We start from the raw sequence: 23,614 nt of genomic DNA, 5'->3' as shown, positions 1-23,614 counted from the left end.
CAAACTGAGGCACCAATTCAGCAACAGAAGAGCCCTGACTTGTACAAATTGTTCTCCAGAACCTTTGTCTTCACATGCTCAGTGGCTCTGCTTTGACCATGGGCAGGCTGATTGTGCTCACCCCACCAAAGAGCTTTCTGGGCAGGCATTGCCCAAAATTCCCTTTTCTCTCTGAACTAGCACAGAAATGCCACGTATGCTTCTCGTTTGTGCTGCGACATTAAACTGATTCTGCAGCTATCTAAAAAAAATTGTGTTTCTTTCCTGTTCCAATTTCTAATTGTAATCCACATTGCCTTCTCCACCTGCAACATTTTTAGCTTGCTCATCGCTGTTTTTTCCAGATGAAATCACAAATATCTTCAGAGTCATACTGTGCTCTGCACAATTGGAATGACGGATTTCTTCAAAGCCTTCCTCTAGCATCCAACAAAATAGCTTGAAAATATCCTCATAAACTCATCTTGGTGAACTTTCCAACATTTTTCAGATTTATTGCAATGTTCCAAGAAAAAAAAAAAGAACTCTTAGAGCTTTTTCCGAGATTTCCTGAGTAATTCCCTGCTTGCTTGCACAGATGTTTTAAACAATTTGTCTGTTCTATGAACCCAAGTTTTTCTAGAGTTAGCAAAAGTGGATTGGAAAATCTATTCTTAGGCTAAATGCTGCTGCTGGAAGACATACTAATTCACTGTGACAAGCATTTTAAAGGCTTGCTGATTCACAATCCACCTACAGGCTGCCTGCCCCGTGCAGCCTGAATTGACTGTCATGGTTGTTAGACCCCTGTGAGGATGTAACATCTGACCCCTCTCCTTAACTTTTGTGCTTTGGAAGCACTTACCATGGGCTGCATTATGGTGGTGCCCTCCAGTGCCATGATAATTAAGACTTTTCTCAGTGATGGCCAATAAAATCCCCATGAATTTCTAATTCTGTCATGAACATTCTCTGGGACTCTGAGCTCAATCAGCAAAGTGAGTGTGACTGTATCAAATTCTGAGCAGCATTTTCCTTGGGATGAGGGAGAGGTGAGCTGTGCACAATCTCAGGAACACAACATTACCAAATTACTACTAAATTATTACTAAATTACTAAAGCATACTAAATGTAGTCTTAAAAGTAACATAGGTGATGTCAAGGCCATTGGTGCCTGATGTTATTCCCAGGATTTCCGCCTTTGAGCTTATTGCAGGCTGTGCCTCAGCTGTAGTGCAGTGCAGTGAGCCCTTGCTCTGCTCTGTAACACTTCAATTGCCAACAATACATTCACAAAGAGAATTCCAGCAGCACCTCCACTTCTGCACGCCCAGCCCTGCTCTCTCCTGGATGGGTGAACCCCGATTCCTCGATGTCCGAGCAAAGCAGGGAACACATGAGGCGCTCCATCATGCCCAGCTCCCTCCCAACTCACCACATCTGAGCCCCGGGTGCAGCTGTCCCCCACCACAGGCCTGCTGCGGCTCTGAGGGCCTGGGAGCCCTCCTGGCCACCTCGTGGTCGGCGCCCGAGAGGCGGATGCGGAACTGGTCCCTGCTGACAGTCTTGCGCAGGGTGCGGATGGTTTTCCGGAACCGCTTCTCCGTCTTCTTGCGGGCACAGCGCACGTCGCACGTGTCTGAAAAGCACCGGGGGTGAAAGCTGCCCTGAGTGACTGTGCACAGGTCCCACCCAATTCCAATCACCAGCCAACTCAAACCACTGAGACAGCCACCTCTGGGAACAAGTGTGACATCCTCAAGGACAAATACACTGGGCAGCTCTTGGGTCTTTGGAGCTACCCCCATGCCTCACTCTTTCTGAAGCAGTGAAATAATGTTCAAAACAGGAGATACTTTTTATCATCATTTTGCATACAGACAGAAGCGAAAAATACAGGAATTAAGGAGCAAATGGCAAGAAGCTTCAAAGCGCACCTGGAATTATTTCCCAACCAACCTGTCACCTCCTTCCGGCTCGTCTCAAGCTCAAAGTCCGCGGTGATAAAAATCTCTCTGGTCGCTGCCAGTCTACTGAGGGCTCCAGGGACTTTCTTGCCAGAGCTGCATGTTAGGTTTACATAGTGGAAGCTCTCCATTACTGAATTTTGTCTCTCTGCACAAACAAAATCAAAGGAAGCAAAAGCTTGGCCAGGCCTGCTATTGAACATTCACCAGTGGATCATCATGAAGAGTTAAAGAGGAGCAAACCATCACCTCCACTGCCCAGTGAAAGAGCAGTTTGGCCAGGCTCTCACCTGGTGCACCCTCACACAGTCATGACCATTCTCATGGCTTCAATGAGGAAATAAGGTTTAGGTAAAGGAAACACCCAAAATAAGCTCTGGTTCTGGAGTACATAACTTGTCACTGAGCATTCAGCACAGTTCCTCACTGTTACTCTGCTAAGGACAAACAGTCAGACACACTGATTCATCATATCGTTTAATGACTCCTTTCCGCATTTTTTTCTTTTATTTTTTAAAGTACTCCTACTAATTTTCTGTTGACTTTGTAAATTCCCAGCCTATTCTTTCTGCTTTGGAGCAGATGGAAGAGCTGATCCCACTGCATCCATCTGGGGCTGCTGAAGAGTGAAAGCAAGACAAGAGACAAGAGGAATAACCCTATGACAATAGAGTCAGCATAAAGGTCAGGAGATTTTTCAACGAGGCATCAGACAGCAAGGAGCAGGTGAGAAAGGAAAGAAGATAAAGATAAAAAGAGGAAGAAAAGGAAGGAATCAAACTGACAAAAAAAATGGTTGATTTTGCTGAGAATTTATCAGCAATATTACAAACAAAAAAAAACAATAAGGCCTTTCCTAGCAAGACTGTGAGGATGGCACAAGGAAATCCTGGGATCTGAAATAACTGTTGCAAGAGTCATGGCCAGGCAGGAAGAAGTGAAGAACAGAAAACCTTCAGTCCTCTATGCTTTGCTTCATATGGAAGCATTCATATGGAAGGTGGTATACTTCATATCTGGAAAGCACTTAACCCCTGAGCTTTGGCTCTAACCTGCTTACCTGCATTTTTATATCCATACCTGGTATCATCTGCTCCAGACCTTCTTGAAACATCTCAGTCTTTTTCAAACTACATTTTCCTTCATTTAATTTAAAGGTTACGCTTATCTTGATGGCTGAAGCATCTTCAGGAAGAAACAACGAAACACATTATTTTTAAAAAAGGAGTAGAAAATTGAGATAGCCGTAATGTACACCACAATGATGACTAAAGAAAATATGCTGATATGAAGTGATCATCACAGAAAACCTAATGAGATGTCAGAACCCTCCTGCTGTGAAGCTGGTTCACAACTGGAATTGGAATGATGGGTAGCACATTTTATTAGGGGGGAAAAAAAGTGAGAGACAGAGAAAGACCAGATCTACTATTGGGTGAATTAAATAAGGGTGAGCTGAAATCAAAGGAGATACTCCAAATCATTTCAGAAAATAGTTTATGTCTATGGCTGTAAATGCCTTCTAAACTTTACAGTCCAACAGCTCTACCTAAACACGTTGTGTGTTGCCAACACTGTCCAGCTGTGGAAGATTAAAAAGAGACATAACTCCTGGCCTAAGTGTTTATTTCACTGCTGATCTTCTCTTTATTTTTAAGTCTCAGTTTGAATGATGCTGATGAAGCAGCATAAGGGGAATTTCCTGCAGCAATCATGAACTACAATCATGAGGAAGAGGAAGGAAAAGAGCAATAGATTATAAGAGGGGGGGGGAAAGTCAAGAGAAATACCTTTTTTTCACAGTTATCAATGAAAAGAAATCAGTCAAACTATGTAACAGTAAATGTGGTGATTACCCAGCCAGCTGGAAGCATTTGCACTTTGCTGCTTTTTCTTAAGCTGAGAGGACCTGCCACAGGTGAGGGTGTAGGCATCTTGTGTTCCTAACAGACAGACAGACAGACAGTAAAACACAGGCACAGTGCACACACTGAGGACTGCTGCAGCATAAAACAAATTGTGAATTCGTTGACTGGCATCAACACACAATGTTGTTCATAAAATACTCCACATTAGAGCTTGTCTCTTCCTAAGCCATTCAAAGGATTCAGGAAAAGAGCATCAGTGCCACAAGCAGCACTGAGTCCTGTGGGATGGAGGGGCTGTGTGGGCAAAATCCCAGACCCCACGCAGGGCTGGAATGCCTTGGCCCCATTCACCAGTGCCTCTCAGGGCCAATTAAGGAATGGCCCAGGGAGCACAGAGAATTCTCCCCTGTCCTCCCCAGCTTCAAAAAGAAACTTGTTGTGAGAAGGGAATCTGAGGGTGGAGTGTGGTTATAAAAGACAAGGAAAGAGGGGCTTTCCTGGACACTGCCAGGGATACAGCCCTTGATTATCTGCAGTGAAAGAGGAGAGATCTCTGTTTATTGACTGCTTCTTGGGGCTTTCCTGACAGGGAGGAGTTTGGCCTCCCCTGCACTGTGTACAGAACCACGTGCTCAGTTCTGTCAGCTCTGACTTACCAGAGAACACCTGCACATCTGGAGAGCAGCTCAAAAAGCATCTGTCACTCCCACCACTCTTGATGCAGTGCAGCAGCACCTTGGGTGACACACTATCAGACAAGGGATCTTTTGTCTCTGAGTAGGATAAAACAAACACTCACGGGATTAAAACATCCACCTTCACCCTACCAATAAATCAGCATGCAGCTGCTTTTGTAGCCAGCACCTGAGAGCACCCATGCAATTAATATGCTGTTCAGACAGAAAATTCAAGCCAAATAAAATCACTGGAAGATCACACCACAAAAGAAACTTCCTTTATCATGAGCAAGCCTTCTCATGCAGAGGAACAAAAGGAAATAGAAGAACGAGCTAGATAAAAGCACAGGAAGGAAAGCATCAAAATCCCTCAAAGTATCTCCTGTTTTTGGGGTTGGTTTGCTGTTTGTTTTCATGAGTTTCAACATCACTACCATCATGCGCTGCTAAAAATTAAAGCAGAATACCAGGAACAATGACTCACACCACTTAACGGGACAGACCATCAAATTTGACTGTAACCACATGGCCCACCAGACACATCAGGAGCAGAAATGTATTTATTAGACACCTTACCAACACAGTCCTTTTTATTCCAGTGCAGCTTGTAGTTAGGCTGGCACAGGCATTCATAATCTCCCAGTGTGTTCACACACAGCTGCTGGCAGCCACCATTGTTGATGCTACATTCATTAATATCTGCAGAGGAAAGGTAAAGGTGCTTTTAAAAAGTTGCTCTTCCCAAAGTTGTACACTGCAATTCCACCAGGTAAATGTGGACACAAAAACTGCTCAGTAAGTCTTGAAGAGACTTCAGGGATGCTGCCTGGACACCCACCTTGAAACAGTTTGTCTTCATGGAAATCCCTGGATAAATGTCAAAGCAGACCAGATACTGGTGGCTCATAATGAAACAATATCCAGCCTCAGTAATATGATAACAAATCAACTCTAAGAAAAGCAGATCAAGTCAAATCTCTGTTTCACTGTGTCTGGTTAATTAAAATTTCTAATTTTAAATAAAAACAGAGAACAGGGCAGGATTCACACTGACCAATGCTCCAAAGTGCTCTGACAGATGCAACCACTGTGGAACACTTTGGCTCTGTGGGCAAACACCACCTTTGTGTCCCCTTGTCTCTTTTGGCCAAATATCCAATTTTGGAGCCTTGTCCTGCCCAGGAAATGCCAAGAGGAGGAGAAATTACTGCCAGCACAGCACATGCTGCCTGTGGTGCACCCTTGCATGCTGCTGCAGGATGCAGCATTGAGCAGTGCTGCATGCAGGGTCAGCACTGGGGCCAATGCAATTTATCCTCCTCATTAAACCTGCATGGTGGGACAAGAGTTCACCCTCAGCAAGGTCACAGATGAGACAAAACTGGGAGGAGTGGCTGATGCACCAGATGGTTGTGCCACCATTCAGAGGGACCTTGACTGCCTGCAGGAATGGGTCAATGGGAATCTCATGAATTTCAACAAAGGGAAATGCAAAGGTCTCTGTCTTTGCTGCTCAGATGCACCCTGAGGAGGGCTTCCCTTCTCTCCCAGGGCTTTATGGCAACTGTACACAAACCCAGAAAGCTGCCATCAGGAAACCTGATCAAAGTCCCATCAAGTTTGTGCATCTGAGGGTACCTGCTTCCACACACACTTATTCAATGCTACTAAGTTCTTGTCACTGCTGTCCCCAGACTGGACACCCTCTAAGTGACAATTTGTTAGAAAACACTGTGAAACACATTACAAAACCAGTCTGATTTGGGGGAAATGTGCTTTTAACAGAACTGAGACAGCAGCGGAAGGAATGAGCAGCAGAGGAATAATGGAGAAAGAAGGCAACACCTTAAACTGGTACTGCTGCCTAAAATGTCACAAATCTTTGGTTTTCATTGACCTTTTCTTAGGATTCCAGCCTCTTATCTCCAACACTTACTGACTTCTCCCACAGAGGTCAGAAGGTGCTTTCTCAGTGTCCTATCAGCTCTGACCAGCCTGTGACTGCCAGTCAATGAGGGACTTACTGTGGTATGAGCATTAATTAACATCTTCTGCACAGGGGTATGACAAGAAAAGGCCAATTAGCAGCCAAAAGCAAAATTACAGCTCCTTTTCCTCACTGGTAGCCAAAAGAAATTGAATTAATGCAGAGGAATTAAACAGAAGATGTCTCTTACTAAGTAGAGCACATGACAGTGTTATTCCTTATCCAGGTAAGTTCCCATGTTTATCAGGATAAAACACAGTGATGTTGTAGCTCTGTAATCTTATTTGCAGAATTTCTAGACGCAGAGGGTAGAACAGACAGGCACACAGGGATTTCTGAATTGTTATCTCCAACTGTGCTCATTCTGCCTCAGAAATAAACAGGTCTTACTCAGAATTTAGTAAGCTTTGGACTCAGTAAGGTCTTGCCTAAAGCTTATATAAAACAAGCTTGATTCCATTTAGTGTCCCAGTTATTCTTGTTTCCTCATGTTAATTCTGGGAATTTGTCAAATGTCGAGCTTCTATGAACAACTTACTCTTTCCTTGTAGGAAAGACATAAAAATTTAAGAGTATTAATCTTGGCCAGTGTGAAGTGGCACTACATCAGCTAAATTCCAGCCTACATCACATGAGGACCTGACACGCGCACCTGCAGAATTGCAATTTTCAGAGTTTCCTGTTCAAGCCCTACTCCAGTGACTTTTCACTGAAGTCAATGATTCTTCTGCATGTGAACATTGAATTATGGACTTTAGATCCAAGCACAAAACCCATCAGTTTCTCCTAATAGCTACAGGCCCCTTTTGCATGCAGGGTGTGAAGGCAAAAATCGCTTGAGCAAAGCCAGGAATGAGCAGGATCGGTGTCTCCTTTTCATTATCACAGCAAGGGGCAACATTTCCTCCATAGGACACCAGGGTCTGCCTCGGTGTGCGTCCTGCAGGGCAGGGGGAGGCTGTGCCTGTGCCAGTGCTGTGTCTGTGACTCACCTCCACAGTGGGTGAAGCCATAGAGGGCATATCCCTTGTTGCAGGAGCACTGGAAGGCGCCGGGCTGGTTGGTGCACGTGTGGTCGCACGCGCGCTCGAAGGAGCACTCGTCGATGTCTGCAGGGGACAGAGGGACAAAGGGCACAGAGGGACATCAGCACCCCCCAGGCTGCCCAGGGAGCTCGGAGAGCCGGCAGCTGAAAACTCTCATTTCATTAGGATTACCCTACTTAGAAATTAAAAGTGTTGCCTCTGTTTTTTCCTCCCTAAATGAAGTTCTATTTGAATATACAGCGCCTGATTTAGGTCTGATGAAAATCACAGTGCTCCTTGAGAATGGACATTCATTATACCATCAAAAGCGCCTAAAATTTCTGTGCTGTACAGAAATTTTGCATGCCAGGTAAGAATGTTGTAAGACACATAAAAAAAGTTCACATCAACTTCACTAGCACTTTTCATCAGCCTTTTTTCTTGGGCTTTGGCATGAAGCATGATATCACTTGTGAAACAGCCTAGGGAAAGCAACAGAAGTGACAGGGACAAAAGGGAGATGGAAGGCTTTAAGATACAGTCATAAACAGATTTCATTTAAATAAAATCCAAAAAAATCTCAAAAATCAGATGTTTATACAGTAAGATTTTCCATATAAATAGTTGTCCTTCTTTGCCTATTTATAAGGGATAAGCATGCACAAAAAAACTCAGGTGAAAATTACTTTCTCTTGGTCAGTTCAGTTTTCTGAAATTCACCTTTAATGTCATCTGGTTGCCTAGGAAATCACATAATTCGCCATTTGGCTGACTCAATTGACATTGTTTCATCCTGTTGCTTTTCCACAAGCACAGACCATTTTGATCTTCACATTTTTTTGTACATTTAAGCAGCTTAAATAGAATTGCTAAATCTATATGTACAAACCACTATAGAGGAAAGCAAATATGCTTTGTGAGTCTCACAGGAAAATCCATGTCATCCTCCAAAGCAAATGCTCCGCGATGTTTTAGGGAACAGAGATTCCACTCTGTCTACAGACTGATAATTTCAGAGATCACATCATATCTTTCTCCTTTAATAATGAGCTCATGGCAACAAAATATCCTATTAAGAAACAATAGTTTCACTGCAATGGTGAATCAGTCAGGAAGATGGAGAGAGAGACATTGCCTAATTTTCCCTGGAAATTATTTTAAGATCATCAAGGCGGGGGGAAGCATTAACCTCATAGAGAGCTTTTTAATATGATGCTGTCTCTGTCCCTTCCAGAGAATAGCTCACTGTGCCATTAAACTTATCTCCTACAATAGCATCAAGCCAACTGTATTAACTCAACAGCTGTTTCAGAAGAAAAAAATCCAAACTGAGGAACAGAAATTATTCTGGAGTCCATTATCACTTCATCATTGTAGTAGATGTCCAAGCCACGCTGATTTGTCCTACTTTTGTTGTACCATTGTCTCTCCAGTGCACATACCTTGACAGGACTTCTCATCTGTTAATAATTTAAATCCTTTTCTGCAGCTGCAATCAAAACTGCCAACAGTGTTTTTACAGAAATGATCACAGCCTCCATTATTGGACTGGCATTCATCAATATCTGTAACAAACAAAAAAAAAAAAAAGGTTTCAGCAAATTAACACAGAGCTTCAGCACTCAACCTACTCCCACTGCCAGATTCAGAAAATAGTCACATCCAGTCAGCTGGAGGAGCCCAGAAACAAAATCTGGTGAGACTCCCACAAATTAAGGAAGGAAGGAAGATCAGATCCAACTCTTAAGAATGATCCAGCCCATTCAGCCCCAGGACAGTGTTATTTGCTCTCATTTAATGTATTCCTGCCAGTTGCAGTTGGGTAATGCATTCATAAAAGACCATTCCCTAAGTTATGTTTGGAAACACTTTGGCTCCAAGGTTCTCTAAGAGGTTTCAGTATTTTAAACATTCTCTCTGTTTCCTTTCTGTAAGCCCTGCAGAAATCTCAGGCAGAGACTTCCTGAACTACCCCATCCTTTTCATGGCAACATTAGAATGAGGCCTTTATCTAATATTAATTGACTCAGGCCTGGGGATTTCATCATTTTTACTTATCAGAACAGCCTTAACATCTAATTACTGGAAAAGCAATATAATATACAGCCTAAGCGTGCCTTTGCTGCTTGCCAGAGCTCTCATTAGAGCTGCTTGGAGCAGTGCATATTTATAAAACACATCCCTGTTTACACACTGGTATTTACTCACCAGCTCTCCTGGTGCCCAGCCAGGCTGTTGGGTACCTGTGAGCACCCACACCTGCCAGGGCTGACCTCTGTTTGCTGGTTCAGCTCTCCCAAACCCGACCTCTGGAAAACGAGGCACAGGAGGTGGAAGTGGAGAGCGGGAGGGCAGAGAAGAGGAGATTCTCTGCACATGATACACCTGGTGTGATGGAAAGCACAGCCTCTACCCCCGTGCAATCCTTCCTGCGGTCAGACTGCACATAGCAGCTTTCCTCTGGGCTGCCTCTGTTTGGAGATGTGTATCTTGCAGGGCCTGGGAACACCTAGCAGGGGTACAGAGCCCACCTTTGCACGTCTTGCCATCGAACTGGAGGGTGAAGCCCACGGGGCAGCTGCAGTGCACGCCGGTGGAGGTGTCCTTGCAGGTGCGGTCGCAGCCGCCGTTGTTCACCGCGCACGTCTCTGCAACGGGACACAGCTCAGGGAAACCACAGTGGCACCAGAAACGCCATGGGACACAAGGCACAGCCCCAACACACTGCTATTCAGCCCAGAACACACCGGCAACTGCTAAATACATGTGTTGGCAAAATCCCTGCCTCAGCTACTTCCAGGTTTTTTGTGGGAATCCTACAAACCAAAATGCTGCCTTCTGGGAATTCCACTTGTGTCTGAAACACAAATCCCTGCTCCTTGGTGATGAATCTGTTACTGCCAGTTAGGTTCCTTATGCCCACAGTGGATTCTGGCTGATCCCCTGACACTTCCCACCAATGAGACACCAGGTTACACTCAGCACTACTAAATGAGTTTTCTTGAATCCCTCCCAACTCCTCTTCCCTACTGCCTGTGCTCCCAGTCATGGTGGGTGACACCCCATGAGCATTCCCTCAGCCTGGGAGCCCAGGTGCCATTCCCACCAAAGTTTGTTCCTCTAACTTACTAACTATGCTTACTTACTATCCTTACAAACTCCCTGCTATGCAAACCATGCCTAAACCTCACCAAACCTTGATAGTGAGCACTCCTAAAACACAGTCCTTCACATCCAACCAAACAGAAATAATCACACTTTTTTAAATTCGTCCTCTTGTCATCAGTCTAACCACTTCAGTCAGTTTAACTGGCTGGACAAATACAATTTTACATGGCATGTATTGATTGAGAGAGCTGCAAAGTCTGCTTTTTGAAATCTACTTTCTAGCTCTGTATCCTCATTTTCTGCAGCATCAAGCATTTGCTACTTATTGCCAAGTTTTGAGAGCTTTACTGGCTTATTCCTTCCCAGTGTCTCATCTCACATGCAGTATTGGCAGGCTGTATCCAATCTCCAAGGAAAGACAGAGTGCATCTTCTTTCTTCCTCTATCATTCTTTTTGAAAATAAGGCTATTCATTACATGCCTGAACACTAGGGAATAACATTATTTCCTGAAGAGAGAGTGGATCATCTTAGGCAGAATTCAGCCCAGAGCTGAAGGTTACCATAAAAAAAACCAAAAAAGCCCCACACTAATTCTTCAGTCTAAAAGGTTTCAACAAGCAGCAGAATTAATTTGGAGCAGCACTTTTACCCATAAGCAATCGTCGCTTCACTCTCTTGTCCACATCAGCTGCTGCTGTGGTGTTTCCCTCAGAAACTTCAAGAGCAGCTTCTTCCCTCTCTGTGAGGAGCATGAAAAAAGCAAGTGAGTAAAGGTGCCCTGACTCATCTGACATCCAGCACACACCAACAGCTCCATCACACACTGAATCAGGAGCAGTCGGAACTGACCAAGCAGAAATAAGTTATTTTTCAAGAGCAAGCAGTAATAAAAATCATGAAGACCCTTCAGTCAAAACCATGAGAACGCTTTGCTTTTGTGGCTTCCTTACAAGCCATGTTTGCTTCAGTGTGCTGAACAAAACAAAAGATGTGCTACAGATGTAGTGAACAGCAGCAAGATGAAAGAGCTGACAGAGCTGCTCTGTTAGGAGTGCCCTGTCATCATCCGTCGTGGGCTAATTACAACAACCAGCCAGTCATGCCTCAGCATTTGATTTCAATCAACAGACAACAAACTCTCCCAGAGACTGCAAGAGTTTATAAATCTTAAGTGCTTTCTGTACTGGATAACTGCCTTGCCAAAACTACACATTAATTGATTTCAGAGTCCCAGTTTTTACAGACGTACTCCTTGCTCACACTACTGAAGAAAATAAACCTAAAATGTCCCAGAGGGAAGGAAGCCTGCTTTGGTTAGTGACAGGCCTCCTGTTTCAGGGGGACCAGTGATAATTACAGGTTGCAACAGCATTAGGTAGCTGCTTAAACAGGGAAGCATAACTTGCCTGGACCCAACCAACTCACCCATGCACTATCAGGTTCCTTCACTTTGAACTCATTGACATTTTCTATGGAGGAGCATTGATCTTGCCCACACAGCAGCACCACACCCCCTGGAGCTGGGGATCCCCAGCAAAGCCCTTCCCTGCAGCGCATACTGACCCAGGCAGGTTTTGCCATCCAGGTGCATGACGTACTTGGGGTGACATCCACAGACAGGCCCGTGCTCAGCATCGTCACACGTGTGCTGGCAGCCCCCGTTCCCGTGGTTGCATGTCACTGGGGAGAAAACACAGGGCACTCACTTCCAGCACCTCTGAGGGACCCTGGGCAGTCCCACTGCCACCTGAGCATGCAATGCAGCCCTGTCCTGAAGGGCTTTGAGACAGTGAGACACTGCACAGCTCCCTCATGGAACTGAATTTCCAGGTGTTATAAGTGATGGCACAAGTCCCAAACTACAGACACTACAGCCATCAACAGACCTGTGTGACAGTGCCCAGAAAAAACACCAATTCTGGTTCAGTTCAAGCACACACAGCTCAGGTGTGCCATGTTAGCTAAAACACACCAAGCCCCATCTCACTGTTCCCTTTGGGAACCATAAGCACATGCAGAATGTTGCCTACAAATGCAGCTCCTCTGGTTCTTGGACAGCTCAAATCCCGGTCGGCATTCACAGGCAACTCCTCCTTTGGGTGTTTCTCTGCAGATGTGGGCACAGCCATGGTCTTTGTTCATGCAGCTCATGCCTTCTGTAAAACAGGAAAGGTGCCAGAGCATCAGCACCCTCAGCAGCTCTGTGTGCAGGCAACAAGGTCACTTCAACACACACAGACTGAGCCTCTGGCTCTGGGAAGGCTCTGCGGGGTTGGGACAAGAAGTTTCAGAGAGGAAAGGCAGTGAGTCCAGTCCTGCAAAGTCAATAACCCCAAGGTTTCTCCTTCTGTGATCATTTCTGTGCCTGTTCTTTGACTGCAAGGTCAAAGAGCAACATCCACAGATTTGTACAGCACCTGCATTCTCATCCAATGCTCTCACTTTATACTTCCAGGTGTTCATAAAACCTCCTCATTCCTTTTACAAAAGTGGCAGTGTCCAAGTCTAAAATGAAGTTCCTATTTCTCTGCTGAAAAGAGCAGCCTGCTGACACAGGAATGTTTAGAACAGCAATCACAGGGCTCATCCCAATTTCAATTCCTGGCTTACAAAGCAAATTGCCAGAGTCATAACCTGTCTCAGCAGTGAGCAAGAGCTGAGTCCTATCTCAGATAAGGCCAACATGCAGATGGCACACATGCTGTACATAAATTATCTCTATTGTTAACCATTTTGTTTTCAATTTTTTTCTGATTTCAGTACACACCACCCAAGATAACCTCACTGGGTATTATCACAGTGTTCTGTATTTCTACACATCTTCCCAGTTAGACAGAATTTAGTGCCAGTGTCTGCTTAACCAAATGAAGAACCAGTGTGACACTAATGACTGGATTTCTTTTGCTACACCTCCTGTCATTTTTATCTCTGCCAGCTCGTACACAGCACTCAATTGCCAAAGTGCTTTTCTTGGCCTTTGCAAAAAATATCAAGTCAATTAAACAGGGAAGAATAGTTTCTAAAATTATTGCCAGAGCTTCTTTCCCCTTGCTCCATGGCTCAGTGCAAGCAGTGTCTTTGCCATTTGCAAGAAGGTGGTGCAGCCTGCACACACACAACACAACAACACCCAGCAGCTGGCTGAGTTACCCAATGGCATCAACAGACCAAACTAAACAAATAGGTGTGCTTTTAACAGAATACCACAGGGCTTTGATGGAGTCCTCTACAAAACCAGGAAAGAGAAGACATCTGAATGCTGTCCTTGGGTGTACAGAGAGCACACCTTTACCATCAAATTCTCTGTCTGGGCACATTTGGATCCCTTAAAAGGACAAGTTACACCAAAATGCTCTTTCTTCCCAGTGAGAACATTCCATTTATGAAGACCAGGTGGAACATTCTTTGGCTGCCAGGGCTGATCCCACTCCACCCCAGTGACCTTCTCTGGAGCTGAGCAGAGGCACAGTCAGGAGCAGAAGAGCAAGGGTGACCATGCTGCAGGAAAGGCACTGTCAGTTCCACACCCTGTGTATTTTTTAAACTTACCCAGCCCTTTTTTCAGCCTTACTACCAAGAGAAGCAAACCCCCTGCATTGTGAGGCAGAGGTCACCATTATTCCACTCCACTTCAATTAGGTCCTTTCTCCACACTGCTATTCTCACCCCCTGGAGCACCAGCTACAGGACCCTTTCTCTATTAAGACAGCTTTAAGCAACAAAAGAATGGACACTGCAGAGCCCAGATTATTCTGCTCTGCTGGCTTTTTGATTCCTTTCCCACAGTGAGGGCTCTCCACAAGTCCAGCAAGACAATGAGGCTTCAAATCCTGCAGCACACAGGCACAGCCCAAGGAGCCCACAGGAAAGCTGTCACCCATTATTGTGTCAGTCAAGGAAGGAGACAACCCATGAGGCCACAAATTAGCCTCATTAGCTCTGATGTTTTTGTCAAAATTCTGCTCTTAAGCATGCAGCATGGTTTGCTCTGTTAGCTCGGAGGAGTTAGAGAGCATTAAGAAAATTAGCAGCTTAGTTTCTGTCAACAAAGTTATTCTTTTGTCTCTATTGAGCTACCAAAGGGGAAACTGCTCAAGCAGGTACTTTGGTAAAGTTCACTGGCACCAAACAAATGGTTTATATGCTCCATTTGGGATTGCTCCATTCTGAGGGAGCAGACTTCAATCAGGTCTCCACAGAAAGCTCAAACTGTGCTTTCCAGACCAGGATGCATTTTAATAACAAGGTATCCATTGTGGAACAAGGTACTGCACCAAACCCACCAAAATCTGGCTGACCTAAAAGGCAGTTTCATAGAGGATACCCACATCCACACATTCCAGCGTTTACTTTGGGACTGCTCTTGTTTCCAAAGCTGGTAGATCTCTCTCAGCCCCGTTTTACAAGGTTGTATTATTAAGGAGATGTCTGTAAAGCCATAAATGCTGTGTGGCTGCAAACCCCTTGGTGCACACAAAGTCTCCCAGGTCACTTTGTTCCAGTGCTGTTGCAATGGCAGACTGTGCTCCACAAACAAACCCCAAGCAGATTTTGCTCAAATCTCCCCACACACTTCCCAGACACACAATTTGTGCTGTAGGAGACTCTGCCCTACTGACCCACAAACATCCTGGGATGGATGGCTCTGGATTGTCCCACTCAGCCAGGAGAGGTGACTCCAGTGCCTTTGTGCTTGAGCAGACCCTGAGCCAGGTGGGACCTTTCTGATGACAGAACCTTCTTGAAGTTACCCAGCAAACCTGAGATCTGAGCACTCCTGTCACTGGCAGAATGCAGGCAAAAAAAAGCCAGCAGTATTTCCCCACCAGGTCACACTAAATTAATCTCTTACATGTAAGACCTGGGTTTTCATATCTATATTTTTTTGCACAGAAGGTGTCAGGACAACATTCCCAATCTGCTAAGAGCATTAAGGCTCTATTTAGGGCAGGCTCAAGCAGGCATTCTGCAGGACAGACAGAGGATGCAATGGGACAAAGAGCTACCAGACAGTCTGAGAGAACAGAAAAATGGTGAGGAGCATCAGCAGAGGAGCAGAGCAGGACATCCCAGGAGTGCTTTAGTCTTTCACCCTTGTGTTAAGGCAGCTTTTCCCCAAAGGCTCCCCAGCTCCCCCTGCTCTCTGCAGCCAAGGCTCCAGCAGGGACAGCTGGGATGTGCCCTGTGTGAGTTCACACAGGATTCCAAGGTGCCTTTCATCCCTCAGATCCCCTCCATTCCCACCAATCCAGCCCAGCTATGACTGTGAGATACCCCAAGGGAGAGCAGCAACATTTGCCAGCCAGAGCAGCAGCAGCCACAAAGATGCACCAGGTATTTACTCACAAAAAACTCTGTTTTCTGTCAAGCTTTTGCATTCCCTATCATGGAGCAAGTGGAACCCAGACACGAGGTGCACGTGCATGGCTGCCCTGCCAGCTGCTTTAACATCCTCCTTGGGTAATTCCTTCTCCCACACAGAAGAAAAGCAGCCCATTCCAGCAGGAACACAAGGATAAAAAATAGGATTGTGCACAACTTCCCAGGACACCCTCAGTTCCTGTGGTTTAACCTCCAGGTCACTCTGCTCCTGTGTGTTCAAATACCAATATTGCAGCCCACAGGGAAGGTGTCCCAGGCATTGATATATGGAAATTTGAATGGGGCTGGGAGACAGGGAAGGAAATATTCCCTCACTTTACAGGTAAGAAACAAAACTGGATAGATGGCCTAGGCAGTAGGAGCCAAAATCTGCTTTGATCAATGCTGTGAGGTCTCAGAACCAGCAAAGTACAAACACTGAGCAATGCATACACGAGGCAGAGAGCAGGAGTCCCAGAAATGAGCAGAAAAGCAGAGAACAAAGTCAGGGGAAAGATAAAGAAGTGAGATTTGGCTTACAACAGACATGCCCACCCAAGGGAAAAAAAAAAGGTTAAAAAGAAGATAAAAAAAAGGTGGGGAATCCTCAGCAGCACTTTACAGTAATGAAGGGGGGAGGGGGTAAGGTAGGAGGGAAACCGTCACAGCATGAAACTTGAAAAAATGGCTTTCAAAGAAAGCAAAACAAGCACCTCAATGTTTTACTAAGAAAAAAAAAATGTATCAGGCAAAAGAGTGAGCTGAGGTTTTTTCTTAAGACTGGTTTTGATAAAGATGTATTTTATTAGATAGATTTTATGGGAAAAAATCCATCTTTTTTGTCCCCTTTTTTCCTTTTCAAAGAAAAATACCTATGTTTAGTGGATATTTGTTATTATGGGAAAAGGGCCTTTTAGGGGAAAAAAACATTAAGAGAAATGAAATGCGTCTTTAAGAAAAGAGACAGAATTCCAAAGGTACAAAGAAGGGAGGAAATATTGGTGACAGGGAATGCTGCTGCTGTCAGTTCAAGAGAGTAGAAGGCACTGAAGCAGCAGCAAGTATGAAAAAAGAGTTGGAAGATTTTCCTCTCTTGGCATCAGACAGGACAAGGAGTTCAAGCAACCAATTTCAGTGCTTAGAGAGCCCCTCCATGGGTGCACACAAACTCACAGCCCTGCTGTGCCTGGCCCAGCCCCTGCAGTGGCAGCCTGAACCAGACCCCTGTGGGACCAAGCCCAGGGCCAGAGGAGCTGAGGACACAAATTCTTAACCCAAACAGAAGATCAATTCAGCTCTGTCAGATGGCAGCCACCTCAGCACCCTCATCTGTGGATGGCCATATATGTCTACAAATGTTGATCTCTTCACTTTGGGGATTTTTAGAGTGAGATTTGTTTATTCATGCTCAGATTCCTCTTATAGTTATGCCAACAATAAGCCATAGATTAAAGAAAGCCTTGCAGCTCTAAGCACTTCTTACTGAGATTTTCACTGTACAGTTCAATGGACAACTCCCTGATCTGAGCAACCACTTTAAAGCATACCCTGAGGGCATCCAGAATAATTTTGTTCCATCTGATGCCTAATCAGATATCCAAGACTCTGATCTCTCAAAGGTCGCTTCACAAAGGTTTCGCTCAAAACAAAGCACGAGATTTGAATACCTTTGGGGCTGACAAACAATAAATCTCTCAGCTGAAACCTAAACATTCTACAGGGAATCTAAAAGGTATCTGAAGGCAGTGCAGCTCTTGCCCTGTAACTAAAGCCACTGAAAATGGATATTTGTGGCCATTCCCTGGGTTGGGGCAGAGTTTTGGTGCCCAGCAGAGCAGCAGGGAGCCGGGGTGCAGCAGCACAGCCTTCAGCAGGCTCAGCACCGCACACACAGCCGGCATCAAAGAGAGGAAGGGATGCAGCTCTTCAAAGCCACTTGGAACATCCTGACACGCTGCTCCTTTCTAAGGCAGCGGGACTCCAAGGCCCTTCCCAGCTTTAAAAACCCCGAGAGCCCTTCAGAAGGGGTTTGTGGCTCTGCCGGCGGGCGGGCGGTACCTTCGGAGCGGTGGATGCAGGTGTGCTGGTTGTCGCTGAGGAAGAACCCCTCCTTGCAGCGGCACTCGTAGCTCCCCACCGTGTTCACACAGACCTGCTGGCAGCCGCCGTTGTTGAACATGCACTCGTCTGTGTCTGAGGGAGAGAGGGAAAGGCAGAGATGAGCTTGGTGCCCTCACCACGGCACAGACAGACAGACACCAGCTCGGGCTGGAGGCACCCGGGCAGCTGAGACACCCCTTGGTTTGTGATCCTCCTCCCTCAAGCCTGGGACATCATCGCCCATCATCACTCCTGTCCTTGACTGACTGCAGTCAAGGACAAGAGCACAAGTTCTGGGAGCAGTTTGAATCTTGAATTTGCAACATTCAGAGTCTCAACAACACCAGAGAACACAGAAGGGCTTTGCTTGCAAGAGAACCAAGAGAACCAAAGAGTAGAAAAGCATCAGCTAAGCCTCGGAACAACAGGATGCCCATCCCAACCTCCAATTCTTTGGAATTTTACCCCTTAATAAGCACAGATTTTTGAAACCGTGAGTGCCAAATACTTCTCCTAGCCTAATTTTCAGAAATTTTAGCAGGAACTGAAAAAAGTCCCCTAAAAACAGAACAAAACCTTGCTGAGGCAAAGCACTGGTCTCATTTGCAAATTCATCTGCAACACCATGTTTGCTCCCTGTTCTGTTCATTGTTCCTGGCTAATAGTACAATGTTTTTAATTTAACATTGTAGCATTTCTGGCAGAAAACAGCTGTCTCAAAAAAAAAAAAAGGAGAAAGAGAGGCTTTTAGTAAGAAGCATAACAAAGTATTACAACAGATTTAATGTCCACTGAAGGCAGTGAGTAAGGCAATTGGAGGCAAAGGAATGTGACCTGCTGGAGAAAAAGAGCGGCTGACATATCTCCATCACAAAGAAGCTGAGTATTTTAGAGTTCTGCAGCGATGCGAATGTGCAAACAATCATGAATAAACAGCCACCACGAGTCTTTAGTGCTACAGATTTGAACTCCAGCAGATGTTTCTGTCTTACAGACCTTGGAAAGCTTTCAAAAAAATCATCTCTTTCCAACAAGTAATTGTCTATTTGGCTTAAACCCAGGCACACAGCAGAGATCTTCAAAAATAAGGGTGAGAGGAGGGCAACCCTGGCGTGAACAAAGTAAATAAACAGATTAAGAGAAGATGTGATCCAATTTGCCGCATGCCAAAATATTTATTTAACGTTTACATCACAACTCAAAATTGGCACATCAGTGGTAAAAACCTCTCTGCATGTCAATGACATTTTGTTTTGTTTTATTTTATAGGTCTGCCATGCAACACTGAGCAGCTTCCCAGCCACATAGCAGGTGGTAGATTTTGGCCTAGGTTGTGTCAGTGGTCACAAAGAGCTCAGCTGAAGCATGCCCTGGGTACAAGGAGAACACACACAGGCCTCTGGTGCCATTGTCAGGAGCAGTGTGCTCCTCCACATCCAGCCCTCCGTGGTAACCTCAGCTGAACTCCACTCTGTGCTTACACAAACGCAAAAATAAGATGGATGTTCTGTCATTTTAAAGCATCTGCAGATATTTTGTTTCCCTCTCTACTTTATTGAGATATTTGGAAGCTGGGGAGTTCAGCCTCTCCTCCACCTACACTGCAGAAAGCTGGGCAGGCAAGCAGGTAAAACCCAACACAATCCCACTGAATACTCCAGAGTTTCCTGATTTGTCCCTGCAGAAGTTACAGCCTGGGGATGGTGTGACCCCCAGCTGATGTGCCACACACCAGTGGGAGCAGCCAGCCAAACTAACTGCAATTATTCAGAGAGAGCAAGGCTCCCTCTGACTGCCCTGGCTGTGGAGGTGTGTCCAGCACATCCACAGGAGTGCAGCACTAGAGGGAAACTGAGCCATCCCTGGAAAAGCAAACGGCACAGGTGGCACAGGGTGAGCACACAGGGGGCCCAGGAAGCAGGACAGCTCCTCCAGCTCAAGGCTCAGTCCCTCTGCTCTTCAGTGGCCTCCATCACACACACTCCAAATCATCCTCTCCTTTTGGGAATACTCAGAGTGAGAAGCCCCCACATTACAGGTGGATTTGAGAGAGAAGATCCCTAAGCCTGGAGACACACCTGAAAACTGATCCTAAGCTAACTGTGGGACAGAGAGCACAACGATAGCACATGTTCCTTTATATAAACTCATTTAGCATAATGACAGATGGCATTTGGCACACTTAAACCCAAAGCACTCCACAGAAACATAGCACAGTTATCCTCATTTACAGAGAGGGGAAAGAGCCACGCTGGGATGGTACCTCAATACCTGAAAACCCTTAGACTCACAAGCAACATTTCCTCTCTGTCTGCACTGAGTGAGCCCAGGAGATGGGCAGGTGTTGCCCAGGGGTGTGTTCCAGCAGCCCCACCCTGCCCACGGGCACACCCCTTACCCAGGCAGTTGTGGCCATCGTGAGCCAGCATGAAGCCGTCGTAGCAAGTGCAGCGGTAATTCCCTGGAATGTTGAAACACTCGTGGACACAGCCCCCATTGAAGTCGTTGTCACATTCATCAATGTCTAAGGAATAAAGCAAAAGTCAGTATGATGGATGCTTGCCTGAGTGTTATAGACAGGGATGTGACTGCCTAAATGTGAGCAGCAACTGCTGTCCAAAATGGTCATTGTCTTGCAAACACACTATATTTAATGCATTTCTTGCTGAATGACTGAGAAAACACCCTGAAACCCCCTGGCAGCTTTACCTTATGCTTTTTAGGCCATAAACAACAAACTCATTATCAGGCTGAGTGAAATGAACAGGTGAAAATCCATGCAAGGTTTGCCTTTGTTTTTGTAAACAAGAAGTAAATCAGGTGACAAAACAATCCCTATTTTGATTTTTAAAACCATCCTTCATTATTTTCAGTGGCTCTACTTTCTCAGAAATGCTCCATGCTGGCACAGAGAGAGCGCTGTGCTCTGCTCCCTTTACCTTCACATTTCCTCCCTTCGCCGGTGTAACCCATTTTGCACATGCACTTGTACAGCTTCGGGGTGTTCTGGCAAATGGCATCTGGGTGGCAGTCATCCAGCCCCAGGGCACACTCGTCCACATCTGTGAAAAGACAGCAGGCTCAGGAGGGATGTCAGCAGCAGCAGGAGAGCAGGGCACGGCTCCTGAGCACATCCCTGAGGGGATGACAAGGCTGAGCACCCCTCTGCGGTGCTCACAAGAATATTGTGTGGTTTTGTGTGCCAGGACAGAAACAGGCAGAGACAGCATCTGCACTTCTATTTCTGTCACATTCTACCTGCACATAGATATATTTGTATATATCTATAGATATATTCAGATAAGCCCATGGTAAGCTTTTCTGTAAGTTTATAAATGCACCCAAAACAATCTCGTAAGGATTAGATGCTCCGTGAAATTCAGCTGATAGGTTCACAGAGATTCATCAGAGATTGTCAATCTTTCTGATTAAAGGCAGTCATTGAAAGAGTTAAAACATTAAAAACAAAAAGCAGTCACTGAAAGAGTTCTTGATCACATCCATGCATCACCTGCAGCAAGCCCAAGGATTTTTAAAATAACAAGGGGAGAGGATTGAAATGTGCTTTCAAAGTCACCACCAACAAGTTAAAAGACCGACTTACCATTAAACAGATGTATAATCGTAAAATGTTATTTTTTAATACAAGAATAGTGTCTGGGCAGCAGCATTGCCAAATCACCTGGCCAGCCATCTCAAAGCACAGCAAACTGAAGCAAAATATCCAGGTGGAAACTTCAGAGAAGAGGAAATGAAGAGAAAGGGAAACACCAACAGGAAGAAGTCCTGGAGATGAAGAAGTGTAGACAGAAGAGGAAGAAAAGTTACAGGCAGCAGAAGACAGACATCAGCACAAGCTTTTCACACGGCAGAAGAAAACTGAAGCACAGAAACAGGAAGATTTCCAGCAACTGGCTAAAAGGGAGAATTGTAGGAGCAACACCCCATTCAGGTACAAAAAGTGCCTCATAAAACAAGAAGTAGCGCATGAGTATCAGCAGAAAGCAACTACTTCAATAGCCAGTCACTTTTTATGGTGGGGATCACTTTCCAAATGGAAACTTCAGCCAGCACTTCTCCCATTTACAATTATAGCATTCATCCTGCTCTTTTTTTTTTCCTTTCCCCCAATCACAAAATATGCCTGTAGGTACTGCAGCAGCTGCCAACTGCAGAAAGTGTTCACTTGGTTTTAACTCCTAATGGGGTTTGGCAGTGGGAAACAAGGCAGAGAGCCAGTGTTAGAGCAGCAGTGCCTGCCTGGCTCTCAGGTGCACACAGCTCCAGGGATGGGGTCCCAGACACCGCCACCAGCAAGAAAGGAGAAGGTGGCAAACAGCGGGAAGCAGCTGGGAAGGGCAGCAGAATCGGCTTCCTCTCAAAGCAGAGAGGTCAAGCCAGTAAAAAATATGGGAGGCAGGGAATTGAAGGAGCAAGTCGTGCAAGGAAGGGTGCGGGCAACAGCTGAGGGGTCTCCAGCTAGTGGGACTCCGGTAGGTGGGGCAGACAGAAAGGATGGGCAGGAAGGACAGACGGACAGAGGGCATAAAGGAGCACCAGCCACACTGCCCTCAGCTCTCAGCTCTCCCCTGCCCTGCCCGAGCCAGGGGCACAGAGCTGCCCCGGCAAGAGGGGTCCCAGGAAACACCGGCAAGGAGGGGCTTCCCTCTAGGGCAGGACACAGAGACAGGGAGCAGATCTCGTGGCAGCTCAGCTGGGTTATCTTTACACCGCCCCTCTGTGATCCGCAGCGTGCGGTAAAGAACCGCAACAAGAAGCCGCATCACTAATGCGTGGAAAAGAGAGCTAGGAAAAATCCATAAGCACAGAGAGCGAGATTTCCCCTTGCAGTGACAGCGTCCCGAGCACAAGAGAGACCCTGCCGGAACGAGACTGTGAGCAAACATCGCAGCCTTCAACTTGGCAGGAGGCGGCGGCGGGAGAACTCCGGGGCTGGTTCGGCGGGGTCCGAAGGCAGCTCCGCCCGCGGCACACACCATCCACACCCCGCTCCCCAGGTGCCCGTCCCGGGGCTCTCCCCGCTCCCGGGGCAGCGGGAACCGCCGGCAAAGCGGCGCTGGCAGCACCCGCGGAGCCCGAGCGCCCTGCGAGCAGCCCGGGCACGGCCGCAGCTCACACCGGCACCGACCGGCCCCTTCCCTTGCCCGCCGGCCGGAGAGGAGCCGGGACCGCGCGGTGCCCGCGGGGGGAGCCGCGGTGCGGGGATGGGGAGAGTGGGGGCCGGGACCGGGCAGGGACCGGGGGCATGGACCGGGGCGGAGGGCACTCACCGGGCAGGGGAAGGGGAAGGGGGGCACTCACCGGGCAGGGGCGGGGGGCACTCACCGGGCAGGCTAAGGGAGCGGGGGCACTCACCGGGCAGGGGCAGGGGGCACTCACCGGGCAGGCTAAGGGAGCGGGGGCACTCACCGGGCAGGGGCAGCGCGGCGGGCCCGGCCGGCGCGGGCAGCAGCAGGAGCAGCAGCGGCAGCGCCCTGGCCCCCGAGGCGCCGCGGCGGCCGCCGGACCCCATGGATGG

At 46.6% G+C, this 23,614-nt stretch overlaps 1 protein-coding gene across 2 annotated transcripts in view; it reads right to left on the bottom strand.

The window, feature by feature from the left end:
- The window catches only part of SCUBE2 (signal peptide, CUB domain and EGF like domain containing 2), a 34,678-nt gene extending 11,064 nt beyond the window's left edge, over positions 1-23,614 (bottom strand). Inside the window, exons 1-16 of one of the 2 annotated variants that reach the window (XM_054275963.1) lie at positions 23,506-23,614; positions 21,015-21,137; positions 20,474-20,599; positions 18,034-18,168; positions 12,645-12,770; positions 12,178-12,294; positions 11,264-11,353; positions 10,036-10,152; positions 8,947-9,069; positions 7,472-7,588; positions 5,069-5,191; positions 4,472-4,588; positions 3,804-3,890; positions 3,028-3,132; positions 1,940-2,095; positions 1,416-1,619 (exon numbers count right to left, since the gene is read on the bottom strand). In XM_054275963.1, the coding sequence (XP_054131938.1) occupies positions 1,416-1,619; positions 1,940-2,095; positions 3,028-3,132; positions 3,804-3,890; positions 4,472-4,588; positions 5,069-5,191; positions 7,472-7,588; positions 8,947-9,069; positions 10,036-10,152; positions 11,264-11,353; positions 12,178-12,294; positions 12,645-12,770; positions 18,034-18,168; positions 20,474-20,599; positions 21,015-21,137; positions 23,506-23,608 (1,969 nt within the window). In that variant the 5' untranslated portion in view covers positions 23,609-23,614. Of the gene's footprint in view, positions 1-1,415; positions 1,620-1,939; positions 2,096-3,027; positions 3,133-3,803; positions 3,891-4,471; positions 4,589-5,068; positions 5,192-7,471; positions 7,589-8,946; positions 9,070-10,035; positions 10,153-11,263; positions 11,354-12,177; positions 12,295-12,644; positions 12,771-18,033; positions 18,169-20,473; positions 20,600-21,014; positions 21,138-23,475 lie in introns of both variants that reach the window. The other variant, XM_054275962.1, reaches the window with a different exon arrangement.

Source organism: Melozone crissalis, unplaced genomic scaffold (genome assembly GCF_028551555.1).
Source record: "Melozone crissalis strain CALT ecotype California unplaced genomic scaffold, PUWL_Pcris_2 ptg000018l_1, whole genome shotgun sequence".
Classification (NCBI taxonomy): domain Eukaryota; kingdom Metazoa; phylum Chordata; class Aves; order Passeriformes; family Passerellidae; genus Melozone; species Melozone crissalis.
Note: the sequence above shows the minus strand (reverse complement) of the source record. Positions and strands in the feature narration are given on the sequence as shown.